The 15,351-nt window shown below is 57.9% G+C and overlaps 3 protein-coding genes across 4 annotated transcripts; 2 read left to right on the top strand and 1 right to left on the bottom strand.

Annotated features, from left to right (window-relative positions):
- The first annotated feature begins 63 nt into the window (after positions 1 to 63).
- EXOSC1 (exosome component 1) lies at positions 64 to 1,758 on the top strand. The gene is made up of 8 exons (XM_042818456.1): positions 64 to 130; positions 201 to 316; positions 394 to 468; positions 667 to 755; positions 926 to 959; positions 1,093 to 1,143; positions 1,233 to 1,317; positions 1,500 to 1,758. Exons 1-8 carry the CDS (start codon positions 100 to 102, stop codon positions 1,604 to 1,606), a joined length of 588 nt encoding a protein of 195 aa, XP_042674390.1. The 5' UTR covers positions 64 to 99; the 3' UTR covers positions 1,607 to 1,758.
- Positions 1,759 to 2,231: 473 nt separating this feature from the next.
- PGAM1 (phosphoglycerate mutase 1) lies at positions 2,232 to 4,587 on the bottom strand. Its single transcript, XM_042818341.1, has 4 exons — positions 4,396 to 4,587; positions 3,949 to 4,223; positions 3,349 to 3,529; positions 2,232 to 3,245 (listed from the first exon to the last, which is right to left on the bottom strand). Exons 1-4 carry the CDS (start codon positions 4,532 to 4,534, stop codon positions 3,076 to 3,078), a joined length of 765 nt encoding a protein of 254 aa, XP_042674275.1. The 5' UTR covers positions 4,535 to 4,587; the 3' UTR covers positions 2,232 to 3,075.
- Positions 4,588 to 4,834: 247 nt separating this feature from the next.
- Positions 4,835 to 14,478, top strand: RRP12 (ribosomal RNA processing 12 homolog). Of its 2 annotated transcripts, XR_006168798.1 has the most exons (35): positions 4,835 to 4,973; positions 5,317 to 5,552; positions 5,652 to 5,735; positions 5,908 to 5,984; positions 6,108 to 6,213; positions 6,300 to 6,416; positions 6,522 to 6,660; positions 6,831 to 6,958; positions 7,228 to 7,326; positions 7,404 to 7,495; positions 7,569 to 7,680; positions 7,835 to 7,932; positions 8,013 to 8,127; positions 8,203 to 8,345; positions 8,576 to 8,697; positions 8,814 to 8,878; positions 8,978 to 9,140; positions 9,257 to 9,411; positions 9,568 to 9,635; positions 9,825 to 9,918; positions 10,009 to 10,167; positions 10,247 to 10,327; positions 10,393 to 10,498; positions 10,589 to 10,696; positions 10,798 to 10,955; positions 11,111 to 11,202; positions 11,291 to 11,446; positions 11,621 to 11,790; positions 11,874 to 11,990; positions 12,083 to 12,132; positions 12,349 to 12,427; positions 12,660 to 12,727; positions 13,073 to 13,155; positions 13,356 to 13,508; positions 13,716 to 14,478. XR_006168798.1 is itself a non-coding variant. In XM_042818831.1 (34 exons), the coding sequence occupies exons 1-34, from the start codon at positions 4,835 to 4,837 to the stop codon at positions 13,456 to 13,458; spliced, it is 3,882 nt and encodes a 1,293-aa protein (XP_042674765.1). In that variant the 3' UTR covers positions 13,459 to 13,714. The 2 variants fall into 2 exon arrangements, 1 of the variants encoding a protein (XP_042674765.1); XM_042818831.1 differs by lacking the exon at positions 13,716 to 14,478 and having other exon boundaries at positions 13,356 to 13,714.
- The last annotated feature ends 873 nt before the right edge of the window (positions 14,479 to 15,351 follow it).

Here is a 15,351-nt window from a genome sequence, read left to right as displayed (position 1 = left end):
GATAAAGATGAGCCAATAGGCATGCCGCTTATAGCGCGGCCCCGCCGCTGAGAGCCAATAGGAGGAGGGCTCTTTGTGGACTCACGCGCGACACGGAACATGGCTCCGCCGGCTCGGTACTGCGTGCCCGGTGAGTGCGGGGCCGTGCTGCTGGGGGAGGCCGGGCCGGACGGCCCCGGTGCTGAGCGAGCGTCCCGCAGGCGAGCGGCTGTGCAGCACGGAGGAGGCCTCGGCGGGCAGCGGGACCTACGCGCGGCACGGCTCCATCTTCGCCTCGCTGGCCGGCTGCCTGCAGAAATGTGCCGAGGGCGGCGGGGTGAGCGCGGAGCGGGGCTCTGGGGGGTGCGGGGCGGGCGTGGGTGGCCCCGAGCTGAGCCTGTGTGTGTCTCGCAGCTGCCCGTGGTGTCGGTGGTGCGGGACGCGGAGGCGCAGCTGCTGCCCGGCGTGGGGGCCGTGGTGACCTGCAAGGTAGGTGCCGGGGGTGGGACGGCCCCTCGCGTGTCCCTGTGCGTGCCTGCGGCCCGGGGCTCTGCGCTTTCCTTACAGAGCTCCACGTGGAGGGCAGTGGCCAGAGCGGCGGGGACAGAGAGCAGCAGAGCAGTAAACAAGTCTCCGGGCCCAGCCTGCACTGCACAGGCACTGACTGCCTGCTGTCCCTCTGTTCAGGTGTGCAGCATCAACTCCCGGTTTGCCAAAGTGAACATCCTGTATGTTGGCTCCACACCGCTGAAATCCACATTTCGCGGCACCATACGGTAGGAAAAGGGGGGCGTGCTGCTCAGGGCGGGCTGCCTGCCTGGCGCTGGCCAGTTGGGTGAGGGCAGCTGCCTGGAGACATCTAGCGAGGTCTGGCCAGTGGCCAGACAGGCTGGGGCAGCTCCTCTTTGCTCTCTCTGGTATCACATTCCTGTGTCTCCTTTTCCAGGAGGGAAGACATTCGAGCCACTGAGAAGGATAAGGTCAGCAGGGCATTGCTGGGTTCAGTGCCATTGCAGCTTCCACCTCTCCAGCTCTCATCCTTCTGCTGCCTGTAGTGACTATTAAGAAATACCTGCATTCTCCATGCACTCCTGTCCCTTCCTTCCCACACAGGTAGAAGTCTACAAGAGTTTTCGCCCTGGTGACATAGTTCTAGCCAAAGTTGTATCCTTTCCCATCACGCTGGGCAGGCCCACAGGCCTGGAGGGTTTGTACTGGTTAGAGAGTTTTTCTCTTAACCCGCACCCAACCAGATCTCACTGGGGGATGCACAGTCCAACTACCTGCTGAGCACAGCAGAGAATGAGCTGGGTGTGGTAGTGGCACGCAGCGAGGCAGGTAGGAATCACCCCTTCTCTGTGTGGGGAGCAGCTGATGCAGCTTGGGGAGCAAACACCCTCCTTCTTTCCTCCCACTGCTGAGCCTTGGGGGGCCCAAGAGGAGGCCTTGCACTGCTGGGGATGGGAAATGTGAAAAAAAAGTAAGCAGGAAGGAAACCTGCTGACTGGGGGTGCCTGCAGGGGTGCAGATGGTTCCTATCAGCTGGTGTGAGATGCAGTGCCCACAGACACACACCAAGGACTTCCGTAAGGTGGCCCGCGTGCAGCCGCAGTTCCTGCAGACCTAGCAGCCCCCTCAGGGGCACGGGGACCCCAGGAGGGAGGGCCGCTGTGGTGGGGTCCAGCAGCTTCCATGCAGCTCCACACTTGAGAGACTGGAACAGCAGGATGGATTTTGTATTTGTGCTGTAGGTAATAAATGTTTTTTTCTTTTTTGAGAGCTCTGTGTTCTGCTCAGTTACTGCCCATACGGATTGCTCTGGAGCTGCTGGATGGGGCTGTTTCAGAGAGCAGTGCAGGGGTGAGGAAGCATGTTCCCAGCCTGAGGCTGGGGAAGGGGAACAGTGAAGGGCTTTGAGGCTAGTGCTACTCAGCACAGGCTGCGGCTGCTGCACTCCTCTCCAAGGCCGCTTATCACCTCAGGTCAAACACGCCCTGCATTAGGCAAAGGGAGTGGCACACGCCAGAGGCAGTAAACCACGGATGAGTCGCAGTGAATCACTCTTCAGCAGCAAGGATTGCAGAACTGTGCTTTGCTGTGCAGAGCCCAAGCACTTCCTGCACCCACAAGTCAGCAGCAACTTCTGCATCACAAACACGTGGTAGCACAGGAAAGAAGGCAGTAGGCAAAGTGGGAGCTCCATGTGGCCCAGGAGCACACGGCGCAGTGGCACAGAAAAACACAGGCATTAATTATTGCATATTAATATTTTATTGAACTGGAACAAGACAACTGGTACTGCTGGACAGTTAGTTTGACCCAGTGCAAGCCCAGGCTCACTACAGCAGCAGTGGGGGAGGCTACAGTGACAGTGCCAAGTACGTGTTTGTGGGTTGGGGGCACAATGGCATCTACACCACCTCCATGAGGCAGGACTAGGGTTGGCTTTGGCTGTAGGAAGCACATGGCAAATACAAATTCCCAGACAACACGCTCCTTCCTTTGTCCAAAAGCAATAAGTTAAAGCATTGGCTGGTAGAGCTGGGTCAGGGTTTGCAAGTACTACTACTGGGTGCTGTACTACAACAGGAGCATGCACCACAGTACTACCCATTTAGTATCTAAGCATACTAGTCTTTGTGCCACACAGCCACAAGGGGATTAGGCACCCATCTTGGTTGCTGCCCCCTCCTGCCCACGTCCCACCGCTCCTGTTGTGCTCCTGGAATAACTAAACCAAGCAACAGAACTACAGTAACAGTGACAAGAGCTGCCAGGGAAGCGAGAGAAGCCAGGCATGGCAAAAGATTGCTTGAGAGCATCCCCCCAAGGGCTGGGAACACACAACATAGGGCTGCAGTTGCTGCCTGGCAGAGCAAGGACTCCCTTTCACACCAGACCCCTGTGCACACAGCCCCTCACCCCCCAGCTCCCAGGCTGCCTGCAGAGGTGAGCCTGGTGCAGAGGGAAGGGGCCTAGTCCTGGGGAGCTGCTCCCTGCTCCAGCTCTGCAGCTCCAAGTTCCTACAGCTGTGGGGTGTGCACAGAGGGGTGGGGACGGAGGGGACTCATCTACTTTCTAGTCTGCACACCTGCCTCATTTCTTGACTTTGCCCTGAGCAGCGACAGCCTCCATGGCCTTGCGCACCGTCTCCTCATCTCCTAGGAACTGCATGGGCTTGATGGGCTTCAGGTTCTTGTCCAATTCATACACAATTGGGATGCCGGTGGGCAGGTTCAGCTCCATGATGGCTTCTTCTGACATGCCTGCAAACAGAGGATGGTTACCCAAAGGGAGGGCAAGGGAAAGCCCTGCTCATGTAGAGCCAGAGCAGTGGGAGATCCCAAGCAGTGTGCAGAGCTGCAGTACCTTCCAAGTGTTTGACAATCCCCCGCAGGCTGTTGCCATGGGCCGCAATAAGGACTCTCTTGCCCTCCTTGATCTGTGGGACAATTTCCTCATTCCAGAAGGGCAGGGCCCGGGCAATGGTGTCCTTCAGGCTCTCACATGTGGGCAGCTGGTCCTCTGTCAGGTCAGCGTAGCGACGATCCTGCAGTAACACCACCACACCTGCATCACAGCCCAGCCCCCTCAGGGGCTACACCAGCAGCCATACAGAACAGAAAGGTGGTACTAGGGGCTGAGTGCTGAGAACAGTGACTGAGGAGTGGAAATGGCTTATAGCTATACACCCATGAGAAAGTGCTTTGGGATTTGCCTCCAGCTGCCGACCCTGCCTGAGGGCAATAGCACGGTGCTTGCTGCTGAGCAAACACCCAAGCTTTGGCTGCAGGACTAATGATTAACATCTCCCCTTGACTCTGTGCCATCCCATGGGATTCATCCTCTGCAGGGAGAGCACAGGATGGCCTCAGTCCAGCCCCTGTCACCGATGCTGCAACCGGAGAGCGAAGGGCAGCGTGGGAGGCCTATGCCACGAGGCTCCCCGGGCTCCTGGCAGCCCCTTACCTTGCTGATGGTGCTGAAGAAGGGGTGGTCTGACTGCATGGGCGGCGGGGGGACGTCGAAGGAACGCCTCCAGATCTTCACCTGGGCCTCGCCGTGCTTGGCAGCCGTCTCGGCCTTGTTGAGGCCGGTGAGGGCCCCGTAGTGCCGCTCGTTGAGGCGCCACGTCCGCACCACGGGCAGCCACATCTGGTCGATGGCGTCCAACACGTTCCAGAGGGTGCGGATGGCCCTCTTCTGCACCGACGTGAAGCAGATATCGAACTCATAGCCGGCGTCTGCGGAGGCGGGGGGGGGAGGATTGGGGGGATCAGAGGCCGCACGAGGCCGCACCGTTGCATAACGGGCACCGCCGGTCCCCGCCGCGCCCCGAGATGGCCGCCACGGGGCCCGGCGGGCGCAGCCCCACCGCCCGCCCCACCGCCCGCTCAACGCAGGGCTCGCCGGTACCTCGCAGGGCCTCTCCTCCGCGCCGCGCCTCGTGCTGCCCGGCGGGGCTGAGGTCGGCGTCGTACCACCCACAGAAGCGGTTCTCCAGGTTCCAGGCGCTCTCGCCGTGGCGGACGAGCACGAGGCGGTGTGCGGCCATTGCTGCTCCGGCACTCAGCTCTCACGCTCCTCCCGCTGCCGCCGCCGCGCGCGACTGACCCACCCCGCACCGCCCCGCGCCGGGCAGTGCGAGGCGCGCATGCGCAGACAGACGGAGGCGGTGGGCGAGGGAGCACGTAGCGCATGGCGGGGCAGCGAAGGGCGGCGCGACCTTCGGGCTGTGACGTCACCGCGCCGCGCCGTGGGCGCCGCTGCCCTCACTGCAAATGGCGGCGGGAGCCGGAAGCGGAAGTGAGGCGAGGCGGGGCGGGGCGGGGTGGCACGTGGAGCGGGGGCGAGCATGGCGCGGTGCGGGAGGCTGCGGGCCGGTACCGCCACTAAGCTGCGGCGGTGGCGGAAGGGACACAGCAGCGACTGCAATCCCGAGACTCGGCGGCACCGCCTGGCCGCGCGAAGCCGTTTCTACAGCCGGCCTGCCGGTGAGCGGCCTGGGGGCCGGGGTGGGACGCGATGGGGGCGGCGCAGGGTTGGAAAAGACCTTAAAACCCACCCGTTTCCGACCCCTGCCGTCGACTGGTTGCCATCCGCTGTGTCAAGGCCTCTGGCCCGTCCAACTGGGGCACCCACAGCTATCTGGGCAGCAGTGCCTGGGCCTCTCCACCTTCTGAGTAATGAATTTCATCCTAAACTCAATGCCTCACTCTTCTGCACCCCTCGTTGCAGTGCTTTTCCTATGGCAAAAGCAACATCCGCGTCTCATACTGGCAGGGGAGGGTGGTGGGGATGTGGGACAGCCTGACCCCGAGTCTGCTCACCTGGCAGAGAAAAGCAATCTGACGGTGGATGCGGTGAAGCTGCACAATGAGTTGCAGTCAGGATCCCTGCGTGTGGAGCGGCCAACTGACAGCTCTCAGTTGCCCATGGAGGAGGGTGATGCTGGGGAGGCTGCCACCCAGAAGTCCTCCGGCACCTTCCTGAGCGGGCTGAGCGACTGCACCAATGTTACCTTCAGCAAGGTGCAACGCTTCTGGGAGTCCAACTCCGCTGCACACAGAGAGGTACCAGGGAGAGTGGGGCTGGGTGTGGGGTCCTGGGCATAGCTCCCATCCTGAGCAAGAATCCAAGGGTGCTGACGGCTCCGCTTGCTGTTGTGGCAGATCTGTGCTGTGCTGGCAGCTGTGACAGATGTGATCCGCTCACAAGGAGGCAAAGAGACTGAGACTGAGTACTTTGCTGCACTGGTGAGTGACCACCACTGGGTTTGATGGGAGCTCCCAGGGGTGCTATGCTCGTGTTGGAGGCTTTGGGCATCCCCTAGAAGAGACACTGTCAAGTTGCCCTTTGTTTCTCTATCCCCTTCCCCAAAACTTTGGGAAAGGCTGGCCTGCTGCAAACCCCTCCTTTTTTCCCCAGATGACCACACTGGAGGCAGTGAATTCCCCTGAATCAGTGGCTGCTGTTGCATACTTGCTTAACCTTGTCTTGAAGCGGTGAGCTGCTGACTGGAGTGGGTAGAGCTGCCACGGCAGGATGGGGTCTGGCACAGTCTCAGAGGTGGACTGGGAGTGCCAATCCCTATGTGATTGCCTGCTCTTTGCCCTTTCTCCCCACAGAGTTCCCAGTCCAGTACTCATAAAGAAGTTCTCAGATGCTTCAAAAGCCTTCATGAGTATCATATCCTCACAGGCCTGCAGCAGCTCCACCTCTGCACTGCGATGGGTGAGTTGCAGAGAAGGGCAGGCTCTCTGGCGCATTCAGGGTGGTCTCTGTAAGGTAATACCAATATCCTTGCTGTCTCTTTGTAGGTCCTCTCATGCCTGGCCACACTGCTGCGAAAACAGGATTTGGCAGCGTGGAGCTACCCTGTCACCCTCCAGGTCTACCATGGCTTGCTGAGCTTCTGTGTTCACACCAAACCCAAGGTGGGTTCTCAGCACCTCGTAGGTGTTGCTCCATGGCTTGGTTCTGGAGCTGGCTGTGCTCTCTGTGCCCATGGTTTCTATGCCCCTGTATTCACCCACCTCCAGGTTCGGAAAGCAGCTCAGCATGGTGTGTGCTCCGTCCTGAGGGGGAGCGAGTTCATGTTTGGAGATGAGGCTCCTGAGCACCATCCTGCGGCACCCTCCAGTGCCAAGTTCTGCGTGCAGGAGATTGAAAAAGCTGGAGGTGGGTAGGGACAAGAGGGCGAGAGGTTTTGCAAGAGTTTAGGAGAGCCCTTAGCCATCTTTCTGTTGTTCCCTTCTTCCCAGAGCGGGGCTTCAGTTCACCCCAGCTCTGACATGGGGTCTCTGCCCAAGGCTGTTGTTACAAGTGTGGGTGCTGCTCTGCTCCACCAGGCACCAAGGAGGCTACCACCACACTGCACATGCTGGCCCTCCTGCGGGACCTGCTGCCCTGCTTCCCTGCAGCTGTGCTGAAGACATGCTGTGAGACCCTGCTCAGAGTCATGACTCTCAGCCATGTGGTCAGTTCCCTTGCGTCCCTGCACACAGCGCCTGTGCCAGTGCCTCTACCTCAGCTCTGGCAGGCATCAGGCTGCCTTACTGGGAATCTGCAGGACCTGAAATCAGAGCATCCCAATCAGAGCTGGCTGGTTGGCTACTGTAGAAAAGGGGGGCATAGATGGGAAGCCCCAGTGGAGATGGGGTGTCCCTGTGGGTTGGGCAGAGCATGCTTGGGGGTAGGAGCGTGAAGCACGGAGGTTCAGTTTCTTCTGACAACGTGTCCTTGCAGTTGGTGACAGCATGTGCCATGCAGGCCTTCCATAGCCTATTCAGTGCCCAGCCCAGCACGTCCTGCCTGCCAGCTGAGCTCAATGCCCAGATCATCACCGTGAGTGCGGGAACAGATAGGGAGGGATGGGGCTACTGGCACCACTGTTCCCAACACCACTTTGCTCCCAACCCTAGGCACTGTATGACTACGTGCCCAATGCCAGTGACCTGCAGCCGCTGCTCACCTGGCTGTCCACCATGGAGAGGGCACACGTCAACCTGGGCAGGTGGGGAGAGGCTGGCACTGGGCAGAGGGAAGACCGAGCTCCATCTCTCACCATTCTTCTCTCTCTTCTCCAGACTGCAGAAGGACCTGTGCTGGGCTCACCTGCCCCGTCTCTTCTCGACCACCATGAATTGCTTCCTGTCCCCACACTCGCAGGTGGTGGCAGCTGCAGCACAGACCCTTGAGGTACCAAGTGCGCACTGCCTAGGTCCTTGTGGCCAGGCTGGGATCTGGGATCTGCCTGGGCACTTGAGGCTGCTCTGTGTTGGGTCTTAGTCGTCTGTCCTGCCCTGGGCTGGCACATGCACAGCTCAGCACCCAACTATTTCCATGTTTGCAGACCCTCCTGAATGAGTGCATTGCTCCCCACATGGATGAACTAGGCAATGTCTCTGCATCTGCTCCAGCCCCTGGTTCCTACCTTTGCAAGATGTTCAGGTGAGGAACGGTGGTGGGTGGGAGAGGCTGTCACCATGGGCCCAGCTCGGTCCTTGTCACCACCAATCTCTCCTTGTCAGGTCGGTGGAGGAAGGCCTGACATACCGTTTCCATGCTGCTTGGGATGGCGTGCTGCAAGTACTGGAGGTTTTCTTCGAGGTGTGTGGGAAGCAGTGCCATCCCATCATGAAGAAGGTGAGCCAGACGGGGAGTCTTCAGGGCCAGTACGCTCTGGTGGCTCCTTGCTCAGCCTCCTGCTTGTCCCCACAGTGCCTGCAGTCCTTGTGTGACCTGCGCCTCTCTCCACACTTCCCCTACACCACTGAGGTGGATCAGGCGGTGGGGGCTGCTGTTGGTGCCATGGGCCCTGAGGTGCTGCTGGAAGCTGTTCCCCTGCAGATCGACGGCAAGGAGTGAGCATGACCCTGGGTTGGTCTGGGGGGTCCACCGGTAGCAGATGCTTATCTTTAGCAGAGGAATTTTCTTCTGTCAGCTGGGGCCTGTCTGCTTGATCACAGCAGGCACCTTGTGTAGTTCCCGGCCTCAGCTGCTATGATGGCTGCCTGGAGTCTCACTGTGCCCAGCTCTGGGGCTGTGCCCCATGCCTAAAGTCTGATGCTCCCTTGACCTTCTCCCTCCGCAGGGAGACTCTGGATTTCCCCCGCAGCTGGCTGCTGCCTGTGCTGCGGGACTACGTGCAGGGCACACGGCTTGGCTTCTTCACCAGCTACTTCCTGCCCTTGGCAGCCACTCTGAAGAGCAGAGGTGAGGAGCAGTGGATGGCGGGGCTCTGGGTACGCAGTGTTGGGTGCTCTGCAGGAGCTCCACTCAGGGCAGAGCCACCTCCACTGTTCTGTTCATTTCCCCCTCCTCTTTTGCAGCCTTGGAGTTTGCCCAAGCTGGGAAGAGCCTTGAATCCAAGATCTATGACACACTGCAGTGGCAGGTAACAGAGTGCCTGCCGCCCCCACCACTGCCTACCTGCAGTGCTAGCCTGAGTCCTGGCTGAGGGATGATGGTCTTCCACTGACTCCTTTGCTTCCAGGTCTGGACCCTGCTGCCTGGCTTCTGCACCCGCCCCACAGACGTGGTGGAGGCTTTCAAGGGGCTGGCACGCACCCTGGGCATGGCCATTAGCGAGCGCCCGGACCTCCGCCCCACCGTGTGCCAGGCCCTACGCACCCTCATCCACCACGGCTGTGGGACAGGTTGGGCACAGACATTGCCATGGCAAGGGGGACCGTCCCTGTTCCCAACAGTGACCCAGTGAGGGCAGATGTGTGTTGTGATGCTGATGCGCACACCCTTGTCCTTCTTTCTCCAGATGCAGAGCGAGCAGAAGTGGGTCGTTTTGCCAAAAATTTCCTGCCCATCCTATTCAACGTGTATAGCCAACCTGAGGAGGATGGGGGCAGCAGTGGTCAACGGCGCTCTGTGCTGGACACAGTGCGTGCCTATCTGACCATCACGGACCCACAGGTGAGTATCTGGGGATATGGGGCAGGCTGCTGGCCATAGCCATTTTCTTCTGGCACTGGAAGGTCTTGCTGAGCCAGCTGGAGAGCCTGCAGCTTGATTCCAGGTGTGCATAGGCACAGGAGGGGCTGCATGACTGACTCTGTGCCTGCCCTGCAGATGGTGTGTGGGTTCCTGCAGAAAGCCAGTGAGAAACTGACCAGTCCTGAGAGCACAGAGTTTGCCAGGTAACACCCAGGGGTTGATACTGAAGGGTGAATCTGTTGGGTCCCTCCTACTGAGCAGCGCTCAGGCTGTCTCCTGTAGGATACGTCATTCTCATGCATCAAACAGAGCTCTTAGGCAGAGTCCTAAGCTTGGTTGGGGAGTGTTGATGGTCCTGTGCTTATCTCCCTCCTTATTCCTCTGTGCTGCAGGCTCTCCATTCTGGACCTGGTTGTGGCAATGTCTCCCTATGCCAGTGAGCAGGCCCTAGGCTCCCTGTACCAGACTATCCAGCCTTCCCTCCAGGTCAGTTTGCTCCCAGCCTCAGCAGCACAGCGAGGCCTCTCACTGTGCCAAAGGCCATCCTGACGGCAGTGTCACTGCTTGTCCGTGCAGAGCAAGGACCACAGCATGCAGAAGAAGGCATACCGTGTGCTGGAGGAAGTATGTGCTGCCCCGCATGCCCCGTGCCAGGCCTTTGTCCACTCACACCTGGAAGACTTGCAGGCAGTGCTGCTGGATTCACTCAAGAGCGCAGCGTCCCCAGCCAAGAGGGTGAGAGCGAGGGCTGCTGTGGGAAGGGGATAGGGCTGTGTCCCTGTATCTGACTGTGCTGGGCTCTTTCTCTCCTCAGCCCCGGCTGAAGTGCCTGTTCCACATTGTAAAGCAGCTCTCAGCTGAGCATGAGCCCTTCATCACTGCCCTGGTTCCAGAGGTGAGTGTGGGACTTGGGTGCACACTTGGGTGACCGTGGGGTTGTGACATGCTTTGTGCCTCCAGGTCATCCTGTGCACCAAGGAGGTGTCGGTGGGAGCCCGTAAGAATGCCTTCATGCTGCTGGTGGAGATGGGACATGCTTTCATCCGCTTTGGGCCCACTCCCCAAGGTAAGCAGCTATTGCTCAGCCCCACCACTGCTCTCATCCAGGGGGTCAGACCTATGCTTGCCCCACGTCCTGAGCTGTCTCCTCTTGCAGAGGCTATGGAGCGGTTCCTGCTCTTGGTCTACGCGGGGCTGACAGGTTCGGTCACCATGATCAGCTGCACAGTGCTGGCACTCACACGCCTGTTCTTTGAGTTCAAAGGTAAGCTACAGCTGCAAGGACAGAGTATGGGGGCACAGCAGTGCCAGGCAACAGGACAGGACTGTGCCCGCCAGTGCACACTGAGCACTGCTGCATTGCAGATTACATGGAGCTGAGCGTGGTGGAGCAGCTGCTGCAGAACATCTGCCTGCTGCTGGGCTCTCGCACACGTGATGTGGTGAAGGCAGCTCTGGGCTTCCTTAAAGTCGTGCTGCTGCTGGTTGACACCACACTGCTGGCCAAGCACATCCAGACTATGGTGAGAGCACCGCACGGGGCGGGAGGGCGCAGCTGAGCTGCTGTAGGATAGGTGTGAGCGATGCAGGGAGGTGGCAAGAGGGGTGCAGAGAAGGGTGAGGGACCAGGTGTTCAGGACAGGGGTCTCTGACCTCAGAAGTCTGTCTGTGCTGGCAGCTGGAGGCCATAGGCAGCCTTTCAGATGACATGAGGCGCCACTTCCGCATGAAGCTGAGAAACCTCTTCACCAGATTCATCCGCAAATTCGGGTGAGCCGGGGCTGCTGGGAGCAGTGCTGAGCGCTGTGGGAGTTTCCTGCACTGCTCTGCAGGAACTAAATGCTTTTTGTCCCCTCAGCTTCGAGCTGGTGCAGGGACTGCTGCCAGCTGAGTTCCACAAGGTTCTGGTGAATATCCGCAAGGCTGAAGCTCGCAGCCGCAAGCAGCGTGCCCTGAGGCAAGCAGCTGCAGAGACAGAGGAGGAGGAAGCACCAGCCCAGCCCAGAGGAGACAGGTAGAGATGGGCTGGGGTGAAGCCTCAGCAGAGGGCCTGGTGCTGGATCTGCTTGGGTGACACCCGTAGAGATGCTGATGGCATCACTGGGATTGACATACGATGCTGTGGGCAGGCTGGGGCTTGCATCTCTGCTTTGCTCTGCCTGCATTGTGCTTTCTTCCTTGTGCCCAGCATGGAGGAGATCCTGGCAGACTCAGAGGAGGAGGAGGAAGAGGAGGAACGGCAACGGGGCAAGGTGCGGAAGAAACAAGCACGGCAGAAGGGCCAAGCGTGGCTGAAAGAAGGGGAAGAGGATGAGCCTCTCAACTTCCTGGATCCCAATGTGTCCCAGCGAGTGCTGAGTGAGCAACAGAACCTTTGTAGTGGGGTACAGCTGACTGGGGAGTGGGTCCTTCCCCAGGCCCTGACTCATCTCTGTGCGTAGCCACTGAGCCAAGCCTGAAGAGGTCCAGAGGAGTGAAGCACGACTTCCAGGTGTCTGAGGATGGGCGCCTGATCATCCACGATGAGGAGGAAGAGGTGGACAATGATGAAGCCAAAGGTACTGTCTAACTGGACTTGCTCTGAATCATGGTATGGTTTTCTTCCTGCCCATCTGTACGTATGCACTGACTCCTTTGTCCTGTGCCCCAGGAGTGGACGAGGAAGTGGCAGATGTGCTGCAAGAAGTGGGCCTTCGCAGTGTGAGTGTGGGGCACAGGGGAAACACAGCATGCCTGAGCTGTGACTGCCTAGGAGCTGCTTAGAGTGGGGCAGGAGGCTGCAATGGGGCAGAGGATGTGTGGTGGGTGTGGAAGGTCTCTGGGTCCCATGGAAAGAAGCAGGAAGTCATGGGCCCATGGAAGGACAGCACTGTAAGGACAAGCTAGCTGCAGTGACCCCGTATCTTTTTTCTGCAGAAGAAAAGTCAGAAGCGTCGGTTCAGAGAAGAGCCAGATGATGATGAACCAGAGACTGGGACCTACTCTCAGTACAGAGGTAATTGCATGTCATGTCTGTGCCCACTCTGCGGGTGCCAGAACAGGCTGGGCTGCTCCAAGGCAGCTGGCTCTAAGTTCCTTGCTTGTGTAAAGTTATTGCACTTTCATGCTGCTCTCCTGTCCTCACACCTAAGAGCTGGAGGCAGAAACAGGAACAGCTCCCCCAGTATGGCAGGTGGGGAGGAGAAGCCTGGCCTTGACCCCCCTTTCCAATACTTACTCTTTTCTAGCTGGAGGCTCTGGGATCCACCGGCCACTGGACAAGAAGCCAGCCTTTGGTGCAGAGTACAGATCCAAGGTGAGAGCCCAAGAGGTGGCAGAGTTTTGAGGAGAGATGTCTTGGCTCTGCTGGGGCAGGATTTCTGCTGGTCTTGGGGGCAAGGAAGCGCTGTGCTCCAAAAGGAGTTGCCCAATGCTCAGTACTCGTTAATATTTCCAACCTGCCTGGCAGTTCCTGCTCACCTCACATGTGCTTGGTGCTGTGGCATCACTTGGGTGGGAGATCGGCCCTGGGAGCCACATGCACAGCTGGCACCCCGTTGCAGCATAGCCTTTGATGTGACTGTGTACCAGGGCTGTCCAGAATGGAACACTCACATTTCCCTTTGTGCTGCATCTCATCCAATATTGGTATATCCTACAGAAAGGCAAAGGTGATGTGAAGAAGAAGGGCCAGCTCGACCCCTATGCCTACATCCCCCTGAACAGAGCTAAACTCAACAAAAGGTGGGACTGAGCAGGAAGGGCATGGGGTAGGGAATGGGGGATATCCTGGGTCTGATCCTGTTCACTGTTACCATTTTTCATGGTCTGAGGGCTCCCTGCCCACCTCTGTGTTGCTCATTGCAGCCACTTTGCACAGGCCTGTGCAGGGGCTGTGCCTTGTACCCACACTAACCTGTCTGCTTGCTCCTTCCTCCCTCCAGGAAGCAGGCAAAAATGCAAGGTCAGTTCAAGGGCCTGATGAAGGGTGCCCAGCGTGGGGCCAAGGCTGGGCGCAAGAACCGGCTGAAGGACCGTCGCCCTTGAGGAGCTGTGGATGCTGTGTGCACTTGCCTGAGGACTGGTGATAACCTGAGGTGTGCAGGCACAGGGGGACAGGGACTTTGTGAGGGCACACTCCCTAGGAAGGTACCCCTATGGACTCCTGGCCCTGTCCTCCTGTGCCTAAAAGAAGGTGATGTAAGGTGACTGCTCCAGGTGTGTGTGTGTGTGTGTGTGTGTGAGTGAAAGTAAATAACATGTAATGAGCTCTGTATTGACAAACATCTCCTGTTAATATCCAGCCTGGACTCCTCGTTTCTTTCCTGCAAACACCTCACACAGCATGTCCCCTGCAGTGCAGCAGGTCCTGGGACGGAGGAGCTGGAGCAGGAGCCCTCTGTGGTGTCTGTCCTGTGGCTGTCACTGGTTCTGCATCTGCTTTGCCCATCTCTTACTGCAAGGCAGAAAGAGTTTTGCTGCAATGTTTTTTTCTGGCTGAAAAACTGCTGCTGTTAACCTCAGTGTCTGGGCTTTTCTCTTACCTGGGAGAGCTGAGATGGAGCCTTTGCTCTGCTCTGACCACATCCCAGCAGCGCAAGTAATTCTGGGTCTTTAGCTGCCCAGGTTAGATGAGCAGCTGTTTTCACCCAGTTATTTCTGCTGAGCCCAAAAGATGGTGTTTGGCCAAAGCATGCTGAAGAAAAGAGTGGAGCTGAGGGTAGCAAATAGAGGATACAGGTCCCATGGCTCACAATGCAAAGAGCGTGTATTTGTGAATGTATCTTTCTTCCTCTTTTGTATTAAAAAGCCTTTAGTCCTTTGTCATTTCCTATCATGGTAGCTTACATGCTGGAATTGCAACGCTTTTCAGTCTCCTAATAAGCTAAAGAGATTGTGCTTGTTCAGCCTCTTACCGTGGGCTGCTTTCTGTAGGCTGCAAATCCAGTTTGTGGCTCTCTGCTTCTTTTTGTTTGGTTGTTTTCTTTTTTTTCCAAGATCCCTTTAAAAGCTGAGGAGCTGTTGTACTGGTGTTGCTATGCCTTGGCTGGAGAACTATCTCTATCCTGCACTGCTCATGGTCTCTCTTGGACCCTTGAGCCACTGATGTGCCCAAGTGCTGCTGCTCTGATCCTGCCAGAAGGCAGCTTGCAGCCTTGGCTTACAGGACAGGCAGCTCCAGCAGAACCTCCTATCCAAATTCAGCCAGAGGAGCTGTGTGGCTGCAGCTAAAGCCTCATTGCCCTGATACCCTTCATCTCCTAAGTGGCGGGATAGTGAGAAAATGTGTAATTGCTTTCCAAGCTAGCCAACACCTGTAACCTGCATCTGTGAGCCCATCAGAACTATCTTTCTGGTTTTTTTCTTCTCTCCTTGGAGACAAGGCCTGGAGAAGGTCGTTGCTAATTCATTTAAAAGCTCCAGATTACTCACTGCACTGTTCTTCATTTGCATGTTGTTGCTTAAATTAGTGTATGCCTGTGTGGAGCAGAAGAGTTTCATTAGCACAGAGGATGGTGTTGCCTGAGCCGGTGTCCAGAGAACAGATTCTTCCACAACATCTTGTTAATCAGCTAATTAATCATGTAATGCAATAGAAACCCTTGCAGGGGAGACGTCATCGTGTCCAGGCTCCAAGTCGAGCAGCTCTCCACTAGCAGCTGTCTCTGGCAACGAGCACAGCTCTGTTTCTAGGTCCCACAGAGCCCTGCTGTGGGGCAGGGTAAGGGGTGATGCGAGTCCCACCTCCCGCAGATGCCAGCCGCAGCTATTTTGCAGTTACCTGCACAGAAGCCCAGGTACTGGAGAGAGGCTTTGTTTTCAGTGTTCAGCATCGCCTCTGAGCGCTCCGCAGCGCCTCTGGGGCTCCTCAGTGGTGTGGAGCAGCCGGCGGGGCTGCAGGTGAAGGCACACAGCGAGGTGCGGGGCTGGGGAAGCCCC

Source organism: Centrocercus urophasianus, unplaced genomic scaffold, assembly GCF_019232065.1.
Source record: "Centrocercus urophasianus isolate 14NV4802_14NV808 unplaced genomic scaffold, USGS_Curo_1.0 seq_17, whole genome shotgun sequence".
Classification (NCBI taxonomy): Eukaryota; Metazoa; Chordata; class Aves; order Galliformes; family Phasianidae; genus Centrocercus; species Centrocercus urophasianus.
The sequence above is the reverse complement of the archived record's forward strand: the minus strand, read 5'-3'. Positions and strand labels throughout refer to the sequence as shown.